The 22,287-nt window shown below is 34.4% G+C and overlaps 1 protein-coding gene across 2 annotated transcripts in view; it reads right to left on the bottom strand.

Moving 5' to 3' along the window:
* LOC102964317 (serine/threonine-protein kinase TNNI3K) overlaps window positions 1-22,287 on the bottom strand; it is a 288,998-nt gene that overhangs the window by 254,472 nt on the left and 12,239 nt on the right. For both annotated transcript variants that reach the window (XM_042997580.1, XM_042997581.1), the window contains exons 4-5: window positions 20,697-20,782; window positions 19,475-19,572 (exon numbers count right to left, since the gene is read on the bottom strand). In XM_042997580.1, coding sequence (XP_042853514.1) covers window positions 19,475-19,572; window positions 20,697-20,782 — 184 coding nt within the window. The remainder of the gene's footprint in view (window positions 1-19,474; window positions 19,573-20,696; window positions 20,783-22,287) is intronic.

The raw sequence follows: 22,287 nt of genomic DNA, 5'->3' as shown, positions 1-22,287 counted from the left end.
TTTAAACCTGGTATATGATAAGACTTCAAAGATGGTTAATAAAACAATAAAAATAAAAAAAAAATTTCTAAAATTACCCTATGAAAAGTTATTATTTTATACCTTATTTTATAAGTCAGAACATTCAAAAGAGTGATATGGAGGGTCATATATTCATAAAACCCCACAGCTGGAAGGGAATGCAAAGAAAGGTCTTCATGTTTCTTTCTTTTGAGTGAGAAGATTATTTCTCACTCAAAGCAAGAATTCAAACCACAACTTCTGTATAATATTTGACCCACCAACATCTCAAACATACTCTGTGGCAAGAAAGTCAAGTCTTCATGGGATAGGCCACTGCATTTATGCATGAAAGTATTATTTCAAATACTGTTGGTTAAGAAAATCCTCCCATTAAAAAAAAAAAGTTTGATTTCTTAATCCTGTTATACATAACTGAAGGTCTAGGAGAAATTATAAAAAAGTGAAAAAACTTTGGTAAAGAATTCCAAATAGCAAAATTAATGTTATAGTTTCAAAATTCTCTACTCTGTACATCTGTTCTACTAAGTAAGTTAAAGATTTTGTGTTTCTTTACTGTTCCATTGACTCCCTTTGTTCAGAATAGAGACTTAAGTTTTCTCCATTCTTTATTATTTTTTTTCATTCTTTATTATTTTTAATGTTTATTTATTTTGAGAGAGAAAGAGGGGTAGAATCCCACATGAGTGAGCAGGGGAGGAGCAGAGAGAGAGGGAGAGACAGAATCCCAAGCAGGCTCGGTGCTGTCAGCACAGAGCCCGACACAGGGCTCCATCTCAGGAACTGTGAGATCATGACCTGAGCTGAAATCAAGAGTCAGACGTTCAATTGACTGAGCCACCCAGGTTCCTCTTCTCCATTCTTTTAAACAAAACAAACAGAACAAAACAAATTTATTCCACTGAAGCTTATTCTTACAGTTATCTCTATCCTTGCTTCATTTTCCAAGCTTCTGAATAAAGTTATTGCTGCTCACTGTTGACAGCTCCGATCTCATTTCTTTAGTAATCCCTAGCCATGTATACACAAATCTTACATAATCCCAACTGAGTTCACTATACTCCTTACACATTGAATTCTGCTCTTTCTCACACCATCGGTTCTCCCTTTGTCCTTGCCTTATATTATCAAGAGAAATCACTATGCTAGTTTCTTCCACCTCAGACATAAGGACTCACCATGGTCCTGAATCACCTCCTCAAGTTTCAGAAGGTAACTTTGTTCACCAAACCCAATGTCAATCCTCCATCTCCTCTCTATAGTCAGATTATCTCTTTTTTCTTAAAATCCTTACCTCTTTTGCTGTCTTAAAACCATATATTCCTGATTTCTTTCTCTTTGCCTCTTCTTTATTTCTGTCTGCCTCCAAAAAGTGAGTTTAGGCCCAAGCTACTTTCTCATTCCAAATGCCACCTTTGGTAATTCTTACACAACCAGATAACTTTATCTTTAGTCCAGATCTTCTAAGTCCAAATTCTATGCACCCTGCCTATCAATAGCATCTCAAATTAAAAATTCAAAATTGCTCTTATAAATACCATTCATAATTTTCCCAGTGTTATCTGTCATCTTCTAGTATTTCTTATTCATGTTAATGACATTTTCTTACTCCAAATGACTTTAAATCTCTTCCACTCAATCAGTTTCAGAATTCCTCTGGTTTTAACTTACTAGTACTTCCTATATTTCTTCTCATTTCTAACATCACCCTCCATTTTACAACCTTCTAACTAGTCTCCTTGATGAAGCCTTTTCCCACTGCAGCCCATTTTCCATATTGCTACCAAATATTCTTACACACAGTTTTTATGACATTATTCTCCTTTTCAATACACTTTTCATATACTTAACAAATATTTATTGAGCATATATAGTATGTGAAACACTGTTATGAGCAGTGGAGACACTGCAGTAAGACAGTTAAATTTCTGCCTTCATGAAGCTTATATTTTTACTGTGTGTATGTAAGAGTAGAGAGATAACACGTAAAAAGTAATGTATGGAATGATACAGTACCAATGACTAGGAGGGAAAACAGGCAAATGATAAAGGGGCTACTCTAAACTGAGTAATCAGGGAAAGCTTCATTGAGGTAAATGTGCACTTGAGATATGTAGTAAATACCAAAAAGGAGAAATCCAAGCCACAATTTCAAGGATGGCCACTAAAGGCCAGGGAGCAGCTAGTGTGAAACATATAATTTCTTAAGATGGAAATAAACTTAGTGTGTTTGAAGGCCAGTGTTTAAGAGAAGGCTTAAAAAAAAAACAAGAAAGGAAAATAATGTTCAAGATGAGGTCAAAGCCACATGATCTCATAGAGTCTTGCAGACCAGGGTATTTGGTGTTCGAATTTTTCCCAAGTGCAATAGCTAATAGAATGACATGAGCTAGGGAAGAATTAGGAAGAAGTAGTTTGGGGGAGAAATAAAATGTTTAATTTGTCACATGTTAAGTTTGAGACACTTAAAACATAAGGTTAAGACTGTGGGTACTAGAATTACCTCCCTAGTTAGAATCCCAGCTCTGCCAATGACTGTGTCAATTGGGGCAAGTTACATAACCTCTTCACATGAAGTTCGTTGGTTTTCAATAAAGGGGACATTAACTGCATCTCCTGATGTGATACACATACAAACTGTGCATTCACAACTGATGTGATAATACATTTAAAGTACTTAAAAGGTACCTGGAAAAATAATAACTCAATAAACTTATCACCATTGGACATAGAAGACTGGAGCTCAGTTTGGTCCTCAGTGAAAGCTTCCAAATAAGCAAGTGATTTGACTCCATCATCTAACTTCTGTTTCTCCTTTCCCCTTGCCTCCTCCCCACAACTTCATTTCCTCTGATTCATTAGTTACCCACTGAAATAATCAAAGTAATAAAACATAGGAAAACTCTAAAGCAGTACTGGAAACAGGAAATGTCTATGAGTTCTGCTTTCTCCAGGAATAACAACAAAAAAAATCATGGGAATTAATTCCAACTTCATCAATAACTTTTAATTTTAAATGGTGAGGCTAAAGACAGGAGTAGTCTCTGAGGTAAATGGAAAATTAGAATGTTTTTCTCTGCAGATGGGTAGGCAATGCAGGAAGTGGAGGTCTTTTTAAGCACAAAATCATTTTTTAAAGTAGAGGAAAAATATGATAAATTTAGGCAAATAAAGCGATTAAAAATACAATAAGATAAATTAAAAATTAGAGAAACATCTGTAATATGTAAAATTTACAAGTGGTTTGTGTATCTAATATATGAAGAACTCGTACAAATCAGTAGAAAGATGGATACTCTTTAACTTGACAAATATGTGTTAATGAATATCTACCTTTTGACAAGCACTGTACTAGACTATATTAAAATAATTATATGTAAAAAATGGAATATATAAAATATTTATCAGGCAGATTCTAGTAATCTCAACTAATATTTTAAAGTTTTTTAAAAAAATTTTTAACATTTTTATTTATTTTTGAGAGACAGAGACAGAGCATGAGTGGGGGAGGGGCAGAGAGAGAGGGAGACAGAATCCAAAGCAGGCTCCAGGCTCCGAGCTGTCAGCACCAAGTCCCACGCGGGTCTCGAACCCACAAACTGTAAGATCATGACCTGAGCTGAAGTCAGACGCTCAACCGACTGAGCCACCCGGGCACCCCAATCTCAACTATTCTTATATATTTTTTCTTATTTAGCCGAAATTTGTGGAATGTAAGAGAAAGTATGTCATGATTTTTTTTTTTTTTTTCTGAGAGAGAGGGTTAAAGTGAGTGAGTGGCAGACAGAGAGAGAAAGAGAGGGAGGGAGGGAGGGGAGCGAGAGAGAGAGAGAGAGAGAAATAGGGCTCACCCGGAGCAGGGCTTGAGATCACTCGATGTGGGACTCAAACTCACGAACTGTGAGATCATGACTTGAGCCAAAGTCAGATGCTTAATGACTGAGCCCAGGTGCCCTGTCATGATTTCTCCAGAACAGTCAAATGTTGAGTCAGTTCAAAGTACTAAATTATCCTTTCATATCTTGGTTGGATTTCTTAAGTTGATCTCTGATTGATCTAAATTTTTTTTTTTACCAAATGCGATAAAAATAGAAGTTTTCTCTTTCCAAGCTGTGCTAAAGAGAATGTAACAAAACATTCATTCCTACTTAAAATTTGCTTACTATGATTAAGTACCATGTAAAATGTTTTGACATAATCTCTTTCAAGTTTCACAAGTTACCTATGAGAAAAATAGAACTATCCCTACTATACCTGATAAAAATCAGACTCAAAGAATTTGAAGTAATTGTAGAAACTTAGTTTGTAAGTGTTGGAGCTAGGTACAAATTTGAGCCTGTTTGACTTCAAATTCCATGCTGCATGTTTGATGATCCATGGTGCCGATCTTTCCTTTGTTCCAATATCGAAGAGAGGGTGATTTTTGCTGTATTTTGTTGCATTTAAGTGACAAGTCCCAAATATTTCTATCCTCCTCTACAGAAGTCTTAAGTTGTAATGGAAGAATTTTAAAATTCAGCAATATGGTACACAGCTCCCAGAAAAACAATTCATAAAAATAATATTAGGTAAATTTTAAATATGATAAAGCTTATCTTATTAATTGCTTGCTCTATGATACATAACAAGTATCTAATGGCAAATTTTTTAAAAGAATGACCCTTAAGCCTTGGATAGGGAATAGTCTTCTGGAGAATGGACAGGTTTTCCTCTATGCACTGTCTAGCCAAATTTACATCATTATTACTCAGTGGAACACAGAAGCTTTCTGAAGTGTGGGGCAAATAAGCCTCTGTAATGCATTAATGTATACAATATTTATTTTTAAGAAAAATAAAATCCACATGTGGTAGAGTAAGGCTTGGACAAAAAAATCTGTCCAGGAAATCCTTGAAAAAATAGGATTCAGGATACAATAGATCTACAAAGATTTAAGTAAATGGGTGAAAGCTTTTTGTAATGGTAGCAACTCCAACTTCGTATTATGCATAAAACTCTAACACAGCATCTAATATCTTGCCTGTTGTTAGCTTTGTGATTGTTACTATGGATAAAGCCAAAAATAAGTAACCATTAGTGTTAGAGAGCTCAGATTCTCTACCACCAAATTACATAAGTTAAATACACACACACACACACACACACACACACACACACACACACACATTTGTTTTGTTTTGTTTTGCCAATCCTATTTCAGAATAAAAACTAAACTGGGAATTTTAATGTCTAAAATTTACTTTCTTCTGATTTGGAAATATGTGTTCTGCAAGTTTTAAAACACGGCACACATTAATTTATGATCTTCCCGTATAGATGTGAAATTTGTGGCCCTTCCCCTTGAATCTGGGTGGGTTGTGACCAAAAGAGTGTGGTAGAAGTAAACTATGACCTCCAAGTCTAGGTCATGAAAAGCCACATTCCTTCCTCCTTATTTTCTGGAAAACTTGCTCTTGAAGCTGTTAGTTACCATGCAAGAAGTCTTACTAATTTGAAGCAGTCAGGCTATACTAGGTCCCAGGCCACATAGATAGAGAAGCTACATATCACATAAAGTCTTTCCAATCAAATGACCTAGCTAAAGCCAGACTTAGTCATTCTAGTCCAGGCACAACCAGATATGTGAGGCCTTCAAAGGTTTCCAATTCCCTGGTTGATGGAGCACACCAGTCATTTATGTCTTCTCAGCTGAGGCCCTAAATACAGTGGAGAAGAATCAAGCCATCCCTCCTGTGTTTTGTCTGAATTTATGAACTGAGAACCCATGAGAATAATTAAATGATTGTTGTATTAGAGGACTAAGGTTGGGGTAATTTGTTATGCCTCAACAGATAACTAGAACATGTCATAATAGAAAATGTAGAAAGTAAAGGAATAAATAACAATTTATAACCTGTAGTACTACCATATAATCACTATTATCATTTATGTGTTTATTTCCTTCCATTCTTTCCCTAGGTACAAACCTTCACGAAACTAAATAGAGCAAAGAATATCACAACAAAGTAAACTTGTGTTTGCATACTGACAGCTACTTCCTACATTTGGGACATTGTCCCCTAAATTCGTAGGTTATGGAGTGTTTTTCTATTCAGTGGAGATCATAATATCAATCTCATAGAGTTGTGAGGACTCAATAAAAAAATGTAATGCATTTTTGCATAATGCTTGACACATAATCTTTATTATTAATATGTATACAATTGAGCTCATACTACATATAGAGGTAAGTAATCTCCCTTTTTCATTTATTATAGAATCATGGATATTTCCCCTTGCATGGCAGATGCAGAAATATGCCACTCAGATCTCCCTTCAAGAAGAGTGTACTGGTAGTGTGGTTAGCTGAAAGCCTCCCTTAGCTAGCTCTTTCAGGATCCACTGTAGCAGTAGAGCCAAGAAGATCACTATCTTTCCAAGGTGGCCCTAGTCATGGACTGAGAAAGCTGATGGTAGAAGGACCTAGCCACTCTAGTGATACTCCTCTAATAGGCAATTTTTGCTCTGAGGTTCCCATTGGGGTGGCAAAGATTTCAACAAGTCTAACTCTACTATCTTACCCAGACTAATTTTACTACCTTCCTTTCCTTTTCACAGGTGTCACTTCCAAATAAATCTCTTCCACTCCAAAATCCCTTTCAGAGCCTGGTTTTCAAGAACTCAACTGGCACACCATACCATAAAATATGTTTATTTAATGTACATTTAAATCAAAGCTGAACTGGGATTTGAACTTAATCTTCTGATTTTAAATAGTATGCTTTTCTCAATATGACATGTTACCCTCCACCCCCAACTAATCTACTCTCAATTTTTTGCCTTTCATGTATAAGCCCTGACCAAGTGCTCTTCACCTGTAAAAAGGGAATCTAATATCTGCTGTATCTATCTTATAGCATTGTAACAGGATCAAATTGTATAATGTATACATGAATGTCTATAAAGTTAAGATGTTTACAAGTTTATATATTAATATTAAACATATCACCTCAAAGACTGACCTTTGAGAACATTCACCTTACATCATAGTCCACTCTATTTCTAAATATATTTAATCATGAAATATCTCAATTTCTTCACCTGTAAGATGTAAGTTAGGCTAAATTGTTTTCTGTAACACCCTACCCAATGCAAATATTCAGATAGTCCCTGAAATGTCACATCAAGTTACAAGGAAGACCTGAACTGGGTTTGGAAAGAAGACTGGGTTTCTGGGTGTGAAAACAGGGGTATAGAAATAAATATTTTAATAATGTGCTTATTTAAGTATTTTTTTTGTATCAACACAATTTAGCCAGCCCAGTAATTATTATAGCCTGTTTGTGTTAGTAGGGAAAAAATTAATAAAGAAGTTTTGTAGACTTCAAAGAATATTAAGGTTTACTTTAGGGCAAGGGACTATGCAGAGCTTCAGTATGAAATATATTTAGTTCCAAGCATTAAAGTTTAATGGACTAGAGCTGCCTCATGCGTCATAGACAGCTTCAGTGAAAGGATCCATTAATCAGTATAAAAATAACTGTTCATGAAAGTTCACACCTACATGCCTCTTGTTGAAATAATTCTGAATTTATCTTCACAAAAGATATCACTTATTAAAGGTATCAGTGTGGCAGAAGCACTTGACTTTGCTTGAAATTTTGAAAAAAAAAAGAAAAAAAGAGAAGGAACCCACTCTTAGATTGAGTACCTGTACTAAAGGTAATGTCTCCAAATTTGCTTTTGACCTATTTTTTTCTCATCACTTCTGCTGACCCTTCCACATCTGTTTTCTATAATGACTTCCTATGGGCTTCCTCCAGTTGGCTTTTGAATACACTTGTTCTCTTTTTAAATAATATAGTGATGATTTAATAGGGAGGAGCTAATCAAAGTCTCTGGGAATTTGGGAGAATGCAAATACATGCTGTTTGAAAAAGCAAATTGAATATTATAATTTCTTTAATTTGTTTTCACTTATATTTTAATTATTTTAAATTAAAAAAAATCTAAACAGGCAGTGAATGTCGATTTTTAAAAAAAATTTAAGTGTATATTTATTTTTGAAAGGGAAAGAGACAGAGCACGAGCAGGGGAGGGGCAGAGAGAGAGGGAGACACAGAATCTGAAGCAGGCTCCAGGCTCTGAACTGTCAGCACAGAGCCCATACCAGGGCTCAAACTCACCAACTGTAATGTAAGATCATGACCTGAGCTGAAGTTGGATGTTTACCCGACTGAGCCATCCAGGCACCCTCCCTTTGTTTTTTCTTTTAAATTTGTTTAATGCTTATTTATTTTTGAAAAGGAGAGTGTTGATGTTTATCCAAAGGAACAAAACTTTAAAAAGATCAAAAACATTCTATTGTAGAAATCTTTCTGTGATTCTGGCATTCCTCAAGATACTGCCCAGTCTTTTGCCTTTTGAAAGAACAATCAATATTCATTGCCTACATTTTCCCAACTCCATTTATTTCCAATCCATTTTTGCACTTTCTATTCCCACAAATTCACTAATATATCCCTTAAACAGATATATGACAATTTCCTAATTTCCACTTATAATGGCCAAAATAGAACCATATTTTGTCCAATGTCAACATAATTCTTCCTCCTTTGGAGTGCTTTTCTTTTTCCTAGTCACCATAGAATTATAACTTACTAATTTATTTATGCAACATGTATTTATTGATGAATATACACCAGGAATTTTTCTAAGTATTTAGATTACAATGATAAGCAATTTAGATCCGGTCTCTGCCTTGGTGGTGCTCATAATTTTACCAGAGATTACAAACAGGCCACAAGTCAGGTGGTGGGGGGGTGCAGAGGGGAGGGATATATATGGTTTGGCCTGCATAACACAACTAAAAATTTGAAAGAATGGAAATTGCATATCAGGAAGCTTCATATAATTTCTGATTCTCTGAAATTTGGGGCAATACTGGGCTTACATTCCTAGTTGGCAATGATTAGCTGGAGATAAATTACTACTCCCTTTACATGGAGCATAAATTCTCTAATTTTCCAAAGTCTCCACCACTTCTTGTGTCTCAGAAACATTGAGTGTTAGTTCCATTTAACTTTGTCATATCACTATCATCTTAATTCATTTACGTTACCTGCATCATTCCTGCAAGCATGTAAGATTGTGACTCCTAAACTAGAGGAAGATGTAGAGAAATAACCAAGAAATGAAATACAGAATTGTTCACAATATGATAAGGTACAGGGTGCTTACAAGAGTACATTGGAAGGGCACCTAATCCAGACTTGGAAGGGGTCAGGGAAGGTTCTCCAGGAAATAGTGCTAATATAAGAATTGAAGCATGTGTTAGTGTCTTCAGTTAATATCCTATCAATGTTTTATTGAGAATTTGTTCATTTAGAGATTATGAGATATATTGGATTATTAAGAAGAAATATAAATATAAAAATTAATGTTTACTCTCATTTGTGGGTATAAATGTTTTCTGGTTCCTTAAAGTAAGAGTCAACTATTAAACAGTGTTTAAAACTTGCAACTAACTATAAAGTTTAGTTAAGTATGCAAAAAATAAGATTCTTTTTTTTGTGGGTATGAATTTTGTTTCTTTTTTTTCCAAAGAAATTTATTATTATTATCTTGGCCAATTCCCATCAGGAGAAAATGCTCTCTTTAATCAAGAAACTATTCAATTAAAATGTAACTTGGATTTAAAGAAATATCAGGGCACCTGCGTGTCTCAGTCAGTTAAGCATCCAACTTCAGCTCAGGTCATGATCTCGGTCAGTGAGTTCAAGCCCCGCTATGGACTCTGTGCTGACAGCTCAGAGCCTGAAGCTTGATTCGGATTCTGTGTCTCCCTCTCTCTCTGTCCTTCCCCTGCTCGAGCTCTGTCTCTCTCTGTCTCCCAAAAACGAATAGACGATAAAAAAATTTTTTTTTTAAATATCAATTAATTTTGTCCTCTAAATTAATGGTTTTCAACAGAGGGTGATTTTGTCCCCCAGGGGCAATGTCTGCAGACATTTTTGGTGTCACACTGGGGATGAGTGCAGTGGCTACCAGCAGCTAGAGGCTAGAGGCCAGGAAAACTGCTAAACGTCTTACAAATGCACAGGACAGCCCCCACAACATGGAATAATCCAATCTAAAATAAGAATAGAACTAACGCGGATAAAATCTTATCTATGTAAAGGATTCAGAAACTATGAAACACATGCTTTGTGACCTGGATTTTAGGATAGTTGAAAAAAATATCAATTTTACAGTCAAATACACGTTATGGAAGAAAAAAACATTGGAAAAAAAAGATTCAACAGTTTCCAGGCTATAGATCACCATGAATAGAAAACACAGAGCTTTCTGTCAGGCATTGTTTTGTGGTAATAAGAACCTAGGTCTAGTAAGCCAAACTGTCATAGGTTGAATTAAATACCCCCCTCCCATGCCCTTCCTCTTTGTAATAAATATTTAAATGACTTCTTCTCAATGATTGGAAAGAGATCTTGCTAGAAATCTGTAGGATGGAATAAATGACCATTCAACACCTGCTTTCATCACATAAAATGCTTTTTAAAAAGTTGAGTAATCAAAATGCTATTTTTCTTTCACTTGAGAAATTTTAAGTGGTTTGCCTATGTGAAGGAAAGATATATGTGAGGTTAATTAGATGGTATAATATGGTTTTGTTCATTAAAATTCTTATTTAAGATCTTTGAAACTGTAGAAATCTCAAAATTTCCCCCAGAGTCTTATGTTTCATTTTAGGACTACAACCTAGATACCATTTAAAGAAGTATGCCCCATTTATTTTTATTTATTTCTTTTTTAAATATTTATATTCATTTATTGTGCACTGGAGAATTTTATACAGGTTTTTTTTTCACATTCTTTTTTTTAATATAATTTATCGTCAAATTGGTTTCCATACAATACCCAGTGCTCATCCCAACAAGTGCCCTCCTCAATGCCATCACCCACTTTCCCCTCTCCCCAAGCCCCCATCAACCCTCAGTTTGTTCTCTGTATTTAAGAGTTTCTTATGGTTTGCCTTCCTCCCTCTCTGTTTGTAACTTTTTTCCCCTTTCCCTCCCCCATGGTCTAGGTCACTCATCATCAGGGAAATAGAAATCAAAGCCATACTGAGATACCACCTCAGGCCTGTCAGAGTGGCTAAAATGAACAAATCAGAAGCCTATAGATGCTGGCAATGATGTGGAGAAATGGGAACCCTCTTGCACTGTTGGTGGGAATGCAAATTGGTGCAGCCACTCTGGAAAACAGTGTAAAGCTTCCTCAAAAAATTAAAAATAGAACTACCTTATGACCCAGCAATAGCATCGCTAGGAATTTACCCAAAGTATGCTCCATTTAAAGTGGGATGCATATATGACAGGTATCTAGTAAGAAATTAATATGTAAAAAAATATAGAAATTCTATGTATCTTTATTTGTAAATAAAGATAATTAAATTTTACTAATATTGAACATGAAAATTTATATTGGTGGTCTCAGCTCTCAGCTCATACATCAGTGAGCCATGTGTCACATACAATACCCAAAGTTAATAAATAAATACTTATAATTCCAAATGTAGATAAGCTGAGAGTTGCTCCTCACTTTTTTTTTAGCAATTAGTACATAATGATGCATTATAGCTATGTGAGCTAAATTAAGTAGATTTATAGATTTTAATATCTAATTTTATCTGAATCTATCCTTAAAAAAATTAGGAGGCTATCTTTAAAAGACTCCTGTGAAGCCATCACAGATGATATGTATGTTATTAATATAAGAAGAAGGGAAGGAAAATGGCAGAGCTGGCACTTTTCTTTCTAAAAATCTGAGCTTTTTGTAGGCCAAATTTCCAGGCAAAATTAATGACAATCTAATCATATTTGAAAACAAATTTGTCAAAATATTTTGATATTATCAAAAAGGATATTCGAAATATGGATTTACACCCACAAATTTATGATTTTTGTTCATAATTTTAATTTAAAAACAAATATATGCATTTGAGAATGCTAATTTTATATGGATTATGATAAAAAAGTTTGGAGTTCATTGATATAAGTGCAGATTTCACTACTTTGATGTTTTTAGGATTACATATTCTCATCTCTTTAGAATCTAATAATCTAAAAGACACGATCCTTTTTGTTTGTTTTTCTGTAGAAAACGGCAGAACATTAGGTTTTCAAAAAATGTTTGTTTGAAGCAGAAGTTCAACGAAGTTAATTTTTATTGAGTACTTACTGTGTGCTATGTGTTTTGCTGAATATTACATATGGTTTGTCTTTCTGAAACTATAAACCACCCAATGAAATAGGTAATTCTATTTCCTCCATTTCAAGACTAAGGAGAGAATAATTTGTCTAAAGATACACAGCTAACAAGTCTCAGAACTGAGATGTGGAAACAAATAGTCTAGCTTCTAAGCTGACCATCTTTATTAAAGTACATTACATCAATCAAGTATTTTTTGTGCTCGTGTTTGGATACTCATCATTAATATCTCATGGGTATTTATAAAGGATCTTTTATAGGTCCTTACACACTGAGGAATTAAAGAAAAAGACTATCTCAATGCTCAAAGTTCACAGACCAATATGTGTAATATCCAAACAAATAATTATAAGTGCTGTAATATAAAACAATGTAAATTTGTAATTGAAACCCAAAAGACAGTACAATAAAATCTGCTTGGGAGTTCAAGAAAGCTCAAAGAGGCTCAATTTATCTTGATTTTAAATAAGTAATAATTTCCTATTAGGAAAAGAAATAAACATACACTTAAGCAGAAGAAATAATAAGGATAAAAACATTGGAGTATGAAAAACCCTTGTCCTAAAGAATAAAGTAATCTAGAACACTGCTTTTCAAACTTTAGCCTGCAAACCTGTCAGCTAGAATTAAAAATGAACAAACAAACAGACAAACAAACATTCTGGATGGTTAGGGGTGGGATAGGAAGTGACATTCTGCATTTCTAAAAATCTCTCATTGAAGCAGGTGCTGCTGGTCTTACCACAATTTGATTTGCAAGACTTGAACAATGATCTTCATCAGGTAGCTTCACATTGCTTACATCAAAATTGCCTAGGCCATTTGTTAAAATTTTAGATTCACAGTATATTCTACATATATCAAATTTGATTGAGGTGAGATGGAAAAAGATATATCCATTTTAAACATGTAGTTACCATATAATTCTTATGCATATTAAATTTGAAAATCATTAGAGTTGGGTGAATAGAGCCTGCAGGAAAAAGTCTGAAAAGTGATTCCAGCAAACATTATGAATTAAAGGATTTTGAATCTCTTATTTAAAAGCTTGAATTTTATTATCCAGGTAATGGATGACAAAGGTAAGTTTTAAACAGAATATTGACATTATAGATGTGTGTCTTATGCAGATCATTTTGGAAGTAATCTAAAAATAGATGGGGGTATAACTGGATAACTTGCATAGATTTTCCCTACTGGCAAGTCAAAAAAACCCACAAAATGTAACAAAACATATGACAATATGAAGAACATGAACAAAGAACTGTGATCTTCGGACAAACGGAAAGATACAAAGGAAACCTCCACAATATTCCATGATTGCTGTGGCTTTCTGCCTGAGATTATTTCCCTGTCACAGAAGATAAAGTGGAAGGGCAATCATAATGAATTGACAATGGAGATGAAATTTCTGGGATTATAAAATGACTGTAATTTGTCAAGCAGGGTAACCGAGCAGCAGAAGAAGCTTCACAGACAGAGAACTGCAGATACCTGCATTGAGATTCACTGCAAGTTTTTGAGTTGGGCCACACAGGAACGGAGAAAAACTCTATAGTAGATAAAATCAGCTGATTTATGGCTTAAAGGTGAATGGTAATGATGGAAGAGGTCATTCAATAATAGAAGATTTTGGAGTATCAGAAGGCAGAATGGAGACTTTACTGAGTGACTTGGGCATTCAGGTAAGATATCAAAAGGTAAGAACCATATTCAGGAATGAGGACCACATCCTGGAGCAAGAAGTATGCCATTAAGCTTAGTTTGAAACTCAAATAGACCCATCCTAACAACAAATCAAATCAAGATTGAGTAGGTGAAATGAATCCACCAAAAATGTAACTGCCTTCCAGAAACAAAACAAAAGAAAAATTCAACAACCTTTAATGTTTTTTTTTTGTTTTTGAGAGAGAGAGCACGAGCAGGGGAAGGGCAGAGAGACCTGGGGACAGAGGATCTGAAGCAGCCTCTCTGCTGACAGCCCAGAGCTTGATGCATGGCTTGAACTCAGGAATTGCAAGATCATAACCTGAGCCAAAGTTGATGCTTAACCAACTGAGCCACCCAGGCGCCCCAAAACTCAACACCCTTTAAAGATAACATGATGATTTACTAAAACAAATAATATATAATGTCTAACATACAATAAAAAACTAATAAATAGTGAAGAAACTGGAAAATGTAATATTCAGCCAAGAGAAAAGTGTCCACTAGATATAAACACTGAGGTAATCCAGGTGTTAGAAACAACAGATAAGGCATTTAAAAAGCAGTCGTTGTGGTGCCTGGGTGCCTCAGTTGGTTAAGTGTTCGGCTTCAGCTCAGGTCATTATCTCACAGTTTGTGTGTTTGAGCCCCACATTGGGCTCTGTGGTGACAGTTTGGAGCCTGGAGCCTGCTTCTGATTCTGTGTCTCCCTCTCTCTCTCTCTCTGCCCTTCCAGTGCCCACGCTCTGTCTCTCTCTCTCAAAAATAAATAAACATGGGGCACCTGGGTGGCTTAGTTGGTTAAGCGTCCAACTTCAGCTCAGGTCATGATCTTGCAGCCGGTGAGTTCGAGCCCCTCGTCAGGCTCTGGGCTGACAGCTCAGAGCCTGGAGCCTGCTTCAGATTCTGTGACTCCTTCTCTCTCTGCCCTTCCACCTCTCATACTCTGTCTCTCTCTTTCTCTCAAAAATGAGTAAACATTAAAAAAAATTTATAAATAAATAAATAAACAAATAAACATTAAAAAAACTTAAGTCATTAATCATAGCTTCCAGAATTTAAAGGAAAATAAAGAAAAATAAAAGAAACAGATGAGTAATCATAAAAGAGAAAGTGAGATTATATTTAAAAATCAAGGGAAATCCTAGAACTGAAAAGTATGGTATCTGAAATGAATAATTCTTAGATTAACATCAGATGGGAGATGGCAGAGTGATAGTCTTTGAACTTGAATTCAGGTAAATAGAAATAATCAAATTTTAAAAACAGAGAAAAAAAAGAGAAGAAAATGAATAGAGACTCAGTAACCTATGGGAGATTATCAAACATTCTAACATACATATATGAAAAAACAATAATCAAAATTCATGAATTTGATAAAAACATAAACTTATGGATTTAAGAAGCTCAGTGAACTCTAAAAAGCATTATACAGAGATAATCATACATAATATTATTATGACCAATCTGCTGAAAACTAGATATTTTCTCTCATTTTCTTTAAAATATATGAAGTGTTTATCATGAAAATTCTGACAGTATATTCATATATAAATTCATATATAGAAATAATGTACATGGAAACAATACTATAAAGAATGAAGATAAAGTGGAACTATAATATGGAAGGTGCTTACATTTAAAGTGATATAGGCCAATATTAACAGACAATGCACATGTTTGTTCAAGATCCATAGTGTAATCACTAGAGTAATCAGTTAAAAAATAATGCATAAAAGTTTTTCTCTTTAAATGCCACTGCTAAGAAAATGAAATGCAAGCCACGGACTGGAGAAAAGTTTTGCAAAATGTATATCCAACAAAAAACCCATATCTAAAATATATAAAGATATCTTCTTACAATTTAAGAAAACAATAAACCAAATTTAAAAATGGAATTAAGATTTGAACAGACACTACATCAAAAAAAAATGGTGACAAACTAGCACATAAAAATCTATTCAACTTCCTTAGTCATTAGGGAAATGTAAATTAATCCTGAAATATTAATATACATCCAATAGAATCACTAAAATAAAAAATATTGATAAGTGTTGGCAAGAGTGTGTAACATAACAACTAGAATCTCACACATTGCTGATGGGAATAGAAGATGATATAGCTAATTTGGTAAAGATCTTGGCATCATTATGATATGACCCATCAATTCCATTCCTACATATTGCCCAAGAGAAATAAAAATGTATGTTCAAACGAAGATCTGTACATGAATGTTAATAGCAGCTTTATAACAGTCAAAATCTGGAAATAACCCTTATATCCGTAGCAGATGAATTGTTAAACAAATGGTGGTATATCCATAGAATGGAATACAACTACAAATTAGAAGAAGTGAATTACTAAACACACAACAATAGCACTCTGCTAAGTGATAGAAACCATATATAAAAGAAAATATACTAAATGGATTGCATTTATGTAAAATTCTAGAAAGGGAAAACCTATAGTGAAAGAAAACATAGTATTTACAGAGGCCAGGGGATAGGGCAGGGAATTAACCACAAAAAGGTATGAAGGAACTCTTTTACATGATAGAAAAGTCCTATGTCCACAACTGTGATGATAGTACATGACTCTATACATTTTTAAAACTCATCAAATTGTCCACTTAAAATTGTGAAATTATTGTGCATAAATTATATATCAATAAATTTAATCCGTATTAAAAAATAAACTAAGCAGAAACAAAGGAAAAATAAACCAAAAAAGTCAGAGGAGTGCTAACTATCCACATGGAATTAAAAAATAAAACATCTGCTCCATTTTAATCAATAAAAGCAGAGTTGCCCTGCTGGTAAAAACTACCCAAGTCTGAGGCAGGCCCAGCATGCCAGGGTGTATACTTGAAAAAGCTGCTGATGTGACCAATAAAAAATGTGAAAATCAAATTATTCGTTTTGTGAGTGTTAAGAAAAAATTCAGTTCATTTGCAATATTTATAAACATCCAAATAAGTACATATAAATACATAACTATTCTGTATGCGCCAAAATATTAGATCAAGAAAGGAAAGGAAAGAAAAGGAAACAAAGGAAAGGAAATCTCTTTTAGATAAAAGGAGATTACAGAGACAAGAAAAGTAAAAATGAATGATTCTGGAATCAATCCTAAACAAGAAAAAAAAATAAAAAGCTTTTTATAAATGATCCTAATAGGATAATTAACCAAATTTGACTTTGGACAATAAATTAAATAATAGTATTGCATCAATGTTAAATTTTCTGATTTTGATCATTGTATTATGATTATGTAAGTCTATTTTCTTTTTCTTAGGTAGGGCAGAGTGGATAGTTAGAACTAGATTTAATGCAATGGTTTCTGTGTTTTAAGGGAAATTGTAAATTTAATTTGTTTTTGCCCTTGTTAAAGAATGAGTAATCATGTACTCTACTATGGCCTTTTTAAAAACGTTGCCTACTCTGTGTCCTAAGATTATAAATTTCTTTAAACTTGCTACAAGAAAGCTAGTCCATATATCCTTCTGTAAAATATATGAAAACAGAAGAAATAGAGGGAATCCTAAAAATGGAAACTTAGTTTGATAAACAGAAGTGGAAGAAATAGATTCTGTAAAGATTGTAGCACTAAATCATTGAGAATGCATTTCTGTGGTTGTGTCATGCTAAGTGTTAGGAAAACAAACTAATGCAAAAAGGAATCTCCCAGTCAGATTCAGGATTCATGGTTTTGCATACTGCCTTAACTCTCCATCAATTCCTTCCTATTCCTTGGAGGTCTTCTACTTTCACCTCCTGCTAGTCAGCAGAAAAGCCAGCATCAGACACTGTTTTCCTACCTCCTGAACTCAGCCTCAATACAAGTTTCACAGGAAACTTGGTATTAAATACCTCCTAATACCTGCACAGTTATGTGCAGTTATCAACACATAACTGATGCTTTCTCCCAGAAAAAAAAAAAAATTGACTGGGCATTGACTGGGGGTAGAAAAGGGTATGCATTAGAGCATTTGCACTATGAATCACAGGAATATGTGAATCTGAATCACGGCAAAATATGGCTCTCTTCCCTCAGTGATGAACTCCAAAGGTTGAAGGAAAGAATGTAGTGCAAAGTGATCCTGGTACGAGCAAACAGCTGCCTACCCCCCATACCTGCACATACAAAATTGAAATAAAATCCTGTCACAGATTCACATGAAATTGAGAAAGAACAAAATATGCAATATAACAATGAGAGTCTGAAAGTATGAGCCAACTGCACTTGATTCTAATCATTACTCCGACATTTACTAGATATCTAATTTTAACCTTCAATTTCCTTTTTCTATAAAATAAACCCTATTATGCATCTCACTAAGTTATATTAATAAAGAAATAATGCATATAAAACCTAGTGTGATAGTTAACTCATAATAAGTGCAGAGTAAGTAGAAACTCATTACGATTAGAGAATAATATGTTTTATATATTCTAATTTATTTTTTTTAATGTTTACTCATTTTTGAAAGACAGAGAGAGACAGAGCACAAGCAGGGGTGGGGGCAGAGAGAGAGGGACACAGAATCTGAAGCAGGTTCCAGGCTCTGAGCTATCAGCACAGAGCCCGACATGGGGCTCGAACGCACGAACTGTAAGATCATGACCTGAGCTGAAGTCGGACGCCCAACTGACTGAGCCACCCAGGCGCCTCCAACTTTTTAAATTTTTAATTTATTTTTTAATATTTTATATATTCTATAAATTTATATTTATGACAATCTCAAGGATCTATCCCAATATGGAGTATCCTAGTTTTTCCAATCCACTTTTACATTTACTTTCTGATGAGGTACTGAGATTAGCTTGGAAACAGGGACTGGAAACAAACTAAAACAAAAGTAGGAGATATAAAAGAAGGAAACTAAAGGGAAATCTAGAGACATTTTTAATATCTGGAGATATTTTTAATAATGTGAAGGAAAAGAAATGTAGCTTCAATGTGCTGCTTTTATCCTCAAATACATCCTCTTCTGCATGGAAGCAGCTTGGTCTCCTGGTCAGAAGCTCTGGCAAGGGGACCAGACTGCCAGGTCTTAAATCCTGGCTAACCCACTGACCATGTAATCTTGGGGACAATAACAGTACTCACACACAGGTTTCCTATGAGAATTAAATTAATTTAACATGGAAAGCATTGAAAAGAGTATGTGTCTGATATATAGATGATACCTGTTAAATATAGAGAAAGAACTTCATCCAGTAATATAATAACGCTCTGGTTCCTCTGAACGTTTCCCACGATTGTCAATTTGCAAAAAAAAAAAAAAAAAAAAGTATGGAAGAAGAAGGAAAGGAGAAGGAGAAAAAGAAGAAGGAGTTGAAGGAGAAAGAGAAGAGGAATAGGAAGAAGGGGAAAAAGGAGGAAGGGGAGGAGGAGGAGGAAGAAGAAGAAGAAGAAAGACAGCAGCAGCAGCCTGAAGATACATTATCATCCTTGGTTCTAATACAGTATTGTGGGAACAAAGATATTATACCTTGTAAACTGCCAAGTGCAAGGCTGTAAATCCATTTCTTGTCAGTCGAGATGGACGAAGCCCTTTTAACATAAGGGTTCTAATATGTGACTTGTTGCCTGAATGAGAAGAGTGAAAGAAACTTATGTTGTTGTGGGGATAGACCAAGTGACTTTAAAATATCTTTTTGACTTAATGATAAATTCACACAGATGTATGAAAATGTCAGACTGTTGTTCTGCAGGTAATTTGTAAAGTTTTCTATTAATTGACAGCCTTCCTTAGTAGTGAACATTTTATTACACTTATAAAACTTTATATCAATGCTGTTTATTTTAATGCATTTGTGTTATATTTTTCTATAGTGCTTTCATCATTAGTTGGTTTTAAAGCATTAAAAAAAGGAAAAAAAATCTTAATAAATTATTAGTGAAAAGGCTTAGATAAAAATCGAGTTGCCCAGGATACCTCAGAACATCATTAGCAGTAGAACTTATTTAGATTAGAGATATCTGGAAGAAATGATGAAGGTTGGGGAAAGTATGTTTAAATTTGGGAGGAAAATCTGTTGAGTATGCTTAATTTCTTTGGGAGGAATGGTTAAGGAATAGGATTAGAGTTGATATTTCTACATTAGTGTTTTATTTAAAAACCCAAGTTCAAGGAATACTAGTTTGGATTAACAAAATAAATACTAACCATTCATTAATTCAATAAATTTATTAGGTACCTACCAAATGCCAGTCTCCATGCTAGGTGCTTGGAATACATTAATGAACAAAGCAGAACAAAATATGAGCCAAATTTAACTCTAGATCTTCACTTTGATCAGTCTTCACTTTGAGATTTTATGTTTGGCATTTATCTTACCTTCCACATATCTTACTGTAGATTGTAAAGTAATTGCATGATGATATTTTAGGGAATGCTTTAAGTGCTTCTGAAATTAACCTAATCTCTGACTGGCAAACCCAATGCTGAAAAATGCTTTTTTTGATTTCCAAGCAAACTAAGTGACTTGGTTCAGGGTACGAACACCATAAAACTTAAATTCAGAGCTAAATCAACTGGAACATCTGCCTGGTAGTTACTGTTTCACCTGAAGGTTATCAGGGTTGTAGGGATAAAGCAAAAAAGAAAATTGAGTATGAATAGAATCCTCCTGTAGACTATAAAGCAGCTCAAATCATTGACCATCTTTACATATAATGAGTTTATAAAGTATTGAGTTTCAAGCGCTCACCTCCACAAATGCAGCATAAATGAAGTAGAGACAGCCCATTTTCTGTGCGGTAATTTAAGTTGACTTTACTGAAGGCATCATCGGAGCTGAAAAAGAATTTTTCATATGATCAAAAATTTCACCTTTTAGTTTATTATTTTTTACTGGAAAAAATATAAAAGGGACTACTATTACTATAAATTAAAAAATACATCTTTTGTGGGATTTCATTGTACCTAGAAAAATAATTTTGAATATACATCTATATGAAGAAAACTTAAGTCAAGAGAAAATAATATGGAAGTTTGAGAGCCCAGGTTTAAATTAAGGGCTCTTTTGCATTTTGTTTTCTATGTATAATTTGAACGTTTCAAGGCAACTTTATGAATTAAAATTAATGTAGAAATAGAAAACAGACATTTGAAAGTAAATCATTCACATGCAAAATTTCACATCATATTTATGGAGAAAGTCAAGAAATTCCCTCCAAAAAGAAAAAAAAAATGAAGCATTTTGGTAAGAGATTGGAGAGAGGAATATAATCCCAAAGTTTCACAAATTCTGCCTGAAGCAAAGTTTTCCTTGTACTCTGACTGGGTCAGGTTTCACAGATAAAGAAGGTCTAAACTCTGATCGGGTACTATGATACACAGTCCCCTGAGAGGAGTAGTGTTAGTGATTCAATTAGTAAAATCCTTGCCTTTGTGTGAACAAAGACCATTGCCCCAGGAGGGCCCTAGAGAGCCAAAGGTAGCCTTGGAAAAGGAATGTAAAGCTAAAATTCTTGACCTTTTGAAATCGTTGGTACTCCCAGGACATTTTTCAGTAGAAATGAGAACATATCCTTGGCCTCCCAGGTCAATTTCAAGCCACTTCCTGCCTATTTAAATCTCCAGCAGCTTTAGTGAGATAGCATAGTCTTTGGTGAGTGAGCCTTCCATATCATTTGTAAAGTACTTACACTTGAAAGGTACTATAAATTCAGGACATTATCATCAAGGCACCCAGTTAAGCACTTCAAAAGCTACTGGAATTTTAAAATAGAAAAGAAAAGGTGCTATTCTCCAGGGTGCTGCTAAAAAGAGAAAGCCTTTAAATCTAGAGACATCCAAAGGATCTCAGTGAAATGTCGTAATTAGCAATGGCAATCCCAGTGGTTTGTTTTCATAGAATATCCTAAAACTTCCCCATCCTCATAACCATCTTGCCTTGAATGTTCAACTTCCCAGCTGCCAAGTCCACAGACATGCTTATTCATATTGAGAAATCTACCTCAACTTGCTTTGGAATATTATATGTAGGAGTGCAGTAAACTCAGGGTCAATTTTACAAATGTTAATAATATAATAGAGGAAGGAGCCAAGTATTTCAGGAGAAATGGCTAAGAGTTTAACCCATTTCTATCTGTACTTTCCCACAGTTCAATGAATTATGCCCCCCCCAAAATATTTCTGATGAAAATACTACTTTTTAAAATATCTATCTGAAATGAAACTAATTGCAAATGGTATACCTATTTTATGGTATGTGCAATAACTTCACAAAATAACACAATTCTTGGAAATGTGTGGCCTTTGCCTGAGTCAGGCTTCTAAACTCTTAAAGCTGATTG

The sequence above is a fragment of the Panthera tigris genome, chromosome C1 (assembly GCF_018350195.1).
Source record: "Panthera tigris isolate Pti1 chromosome C1, P.tigris_Pti1_mat1.1, whole genome shotgun sequence".
In the NCBI taxonomy this organism is placed as follows: Eukaryota; Metazoa; Chordata; class Mammalia; order Carnivora; family Felidae; genus Panthera; species Panthera tigris.
Note: the sequence above shows the minus strand (reverse complement) of the source record. Positions and strands in the feature narration are given on the sequence as shown.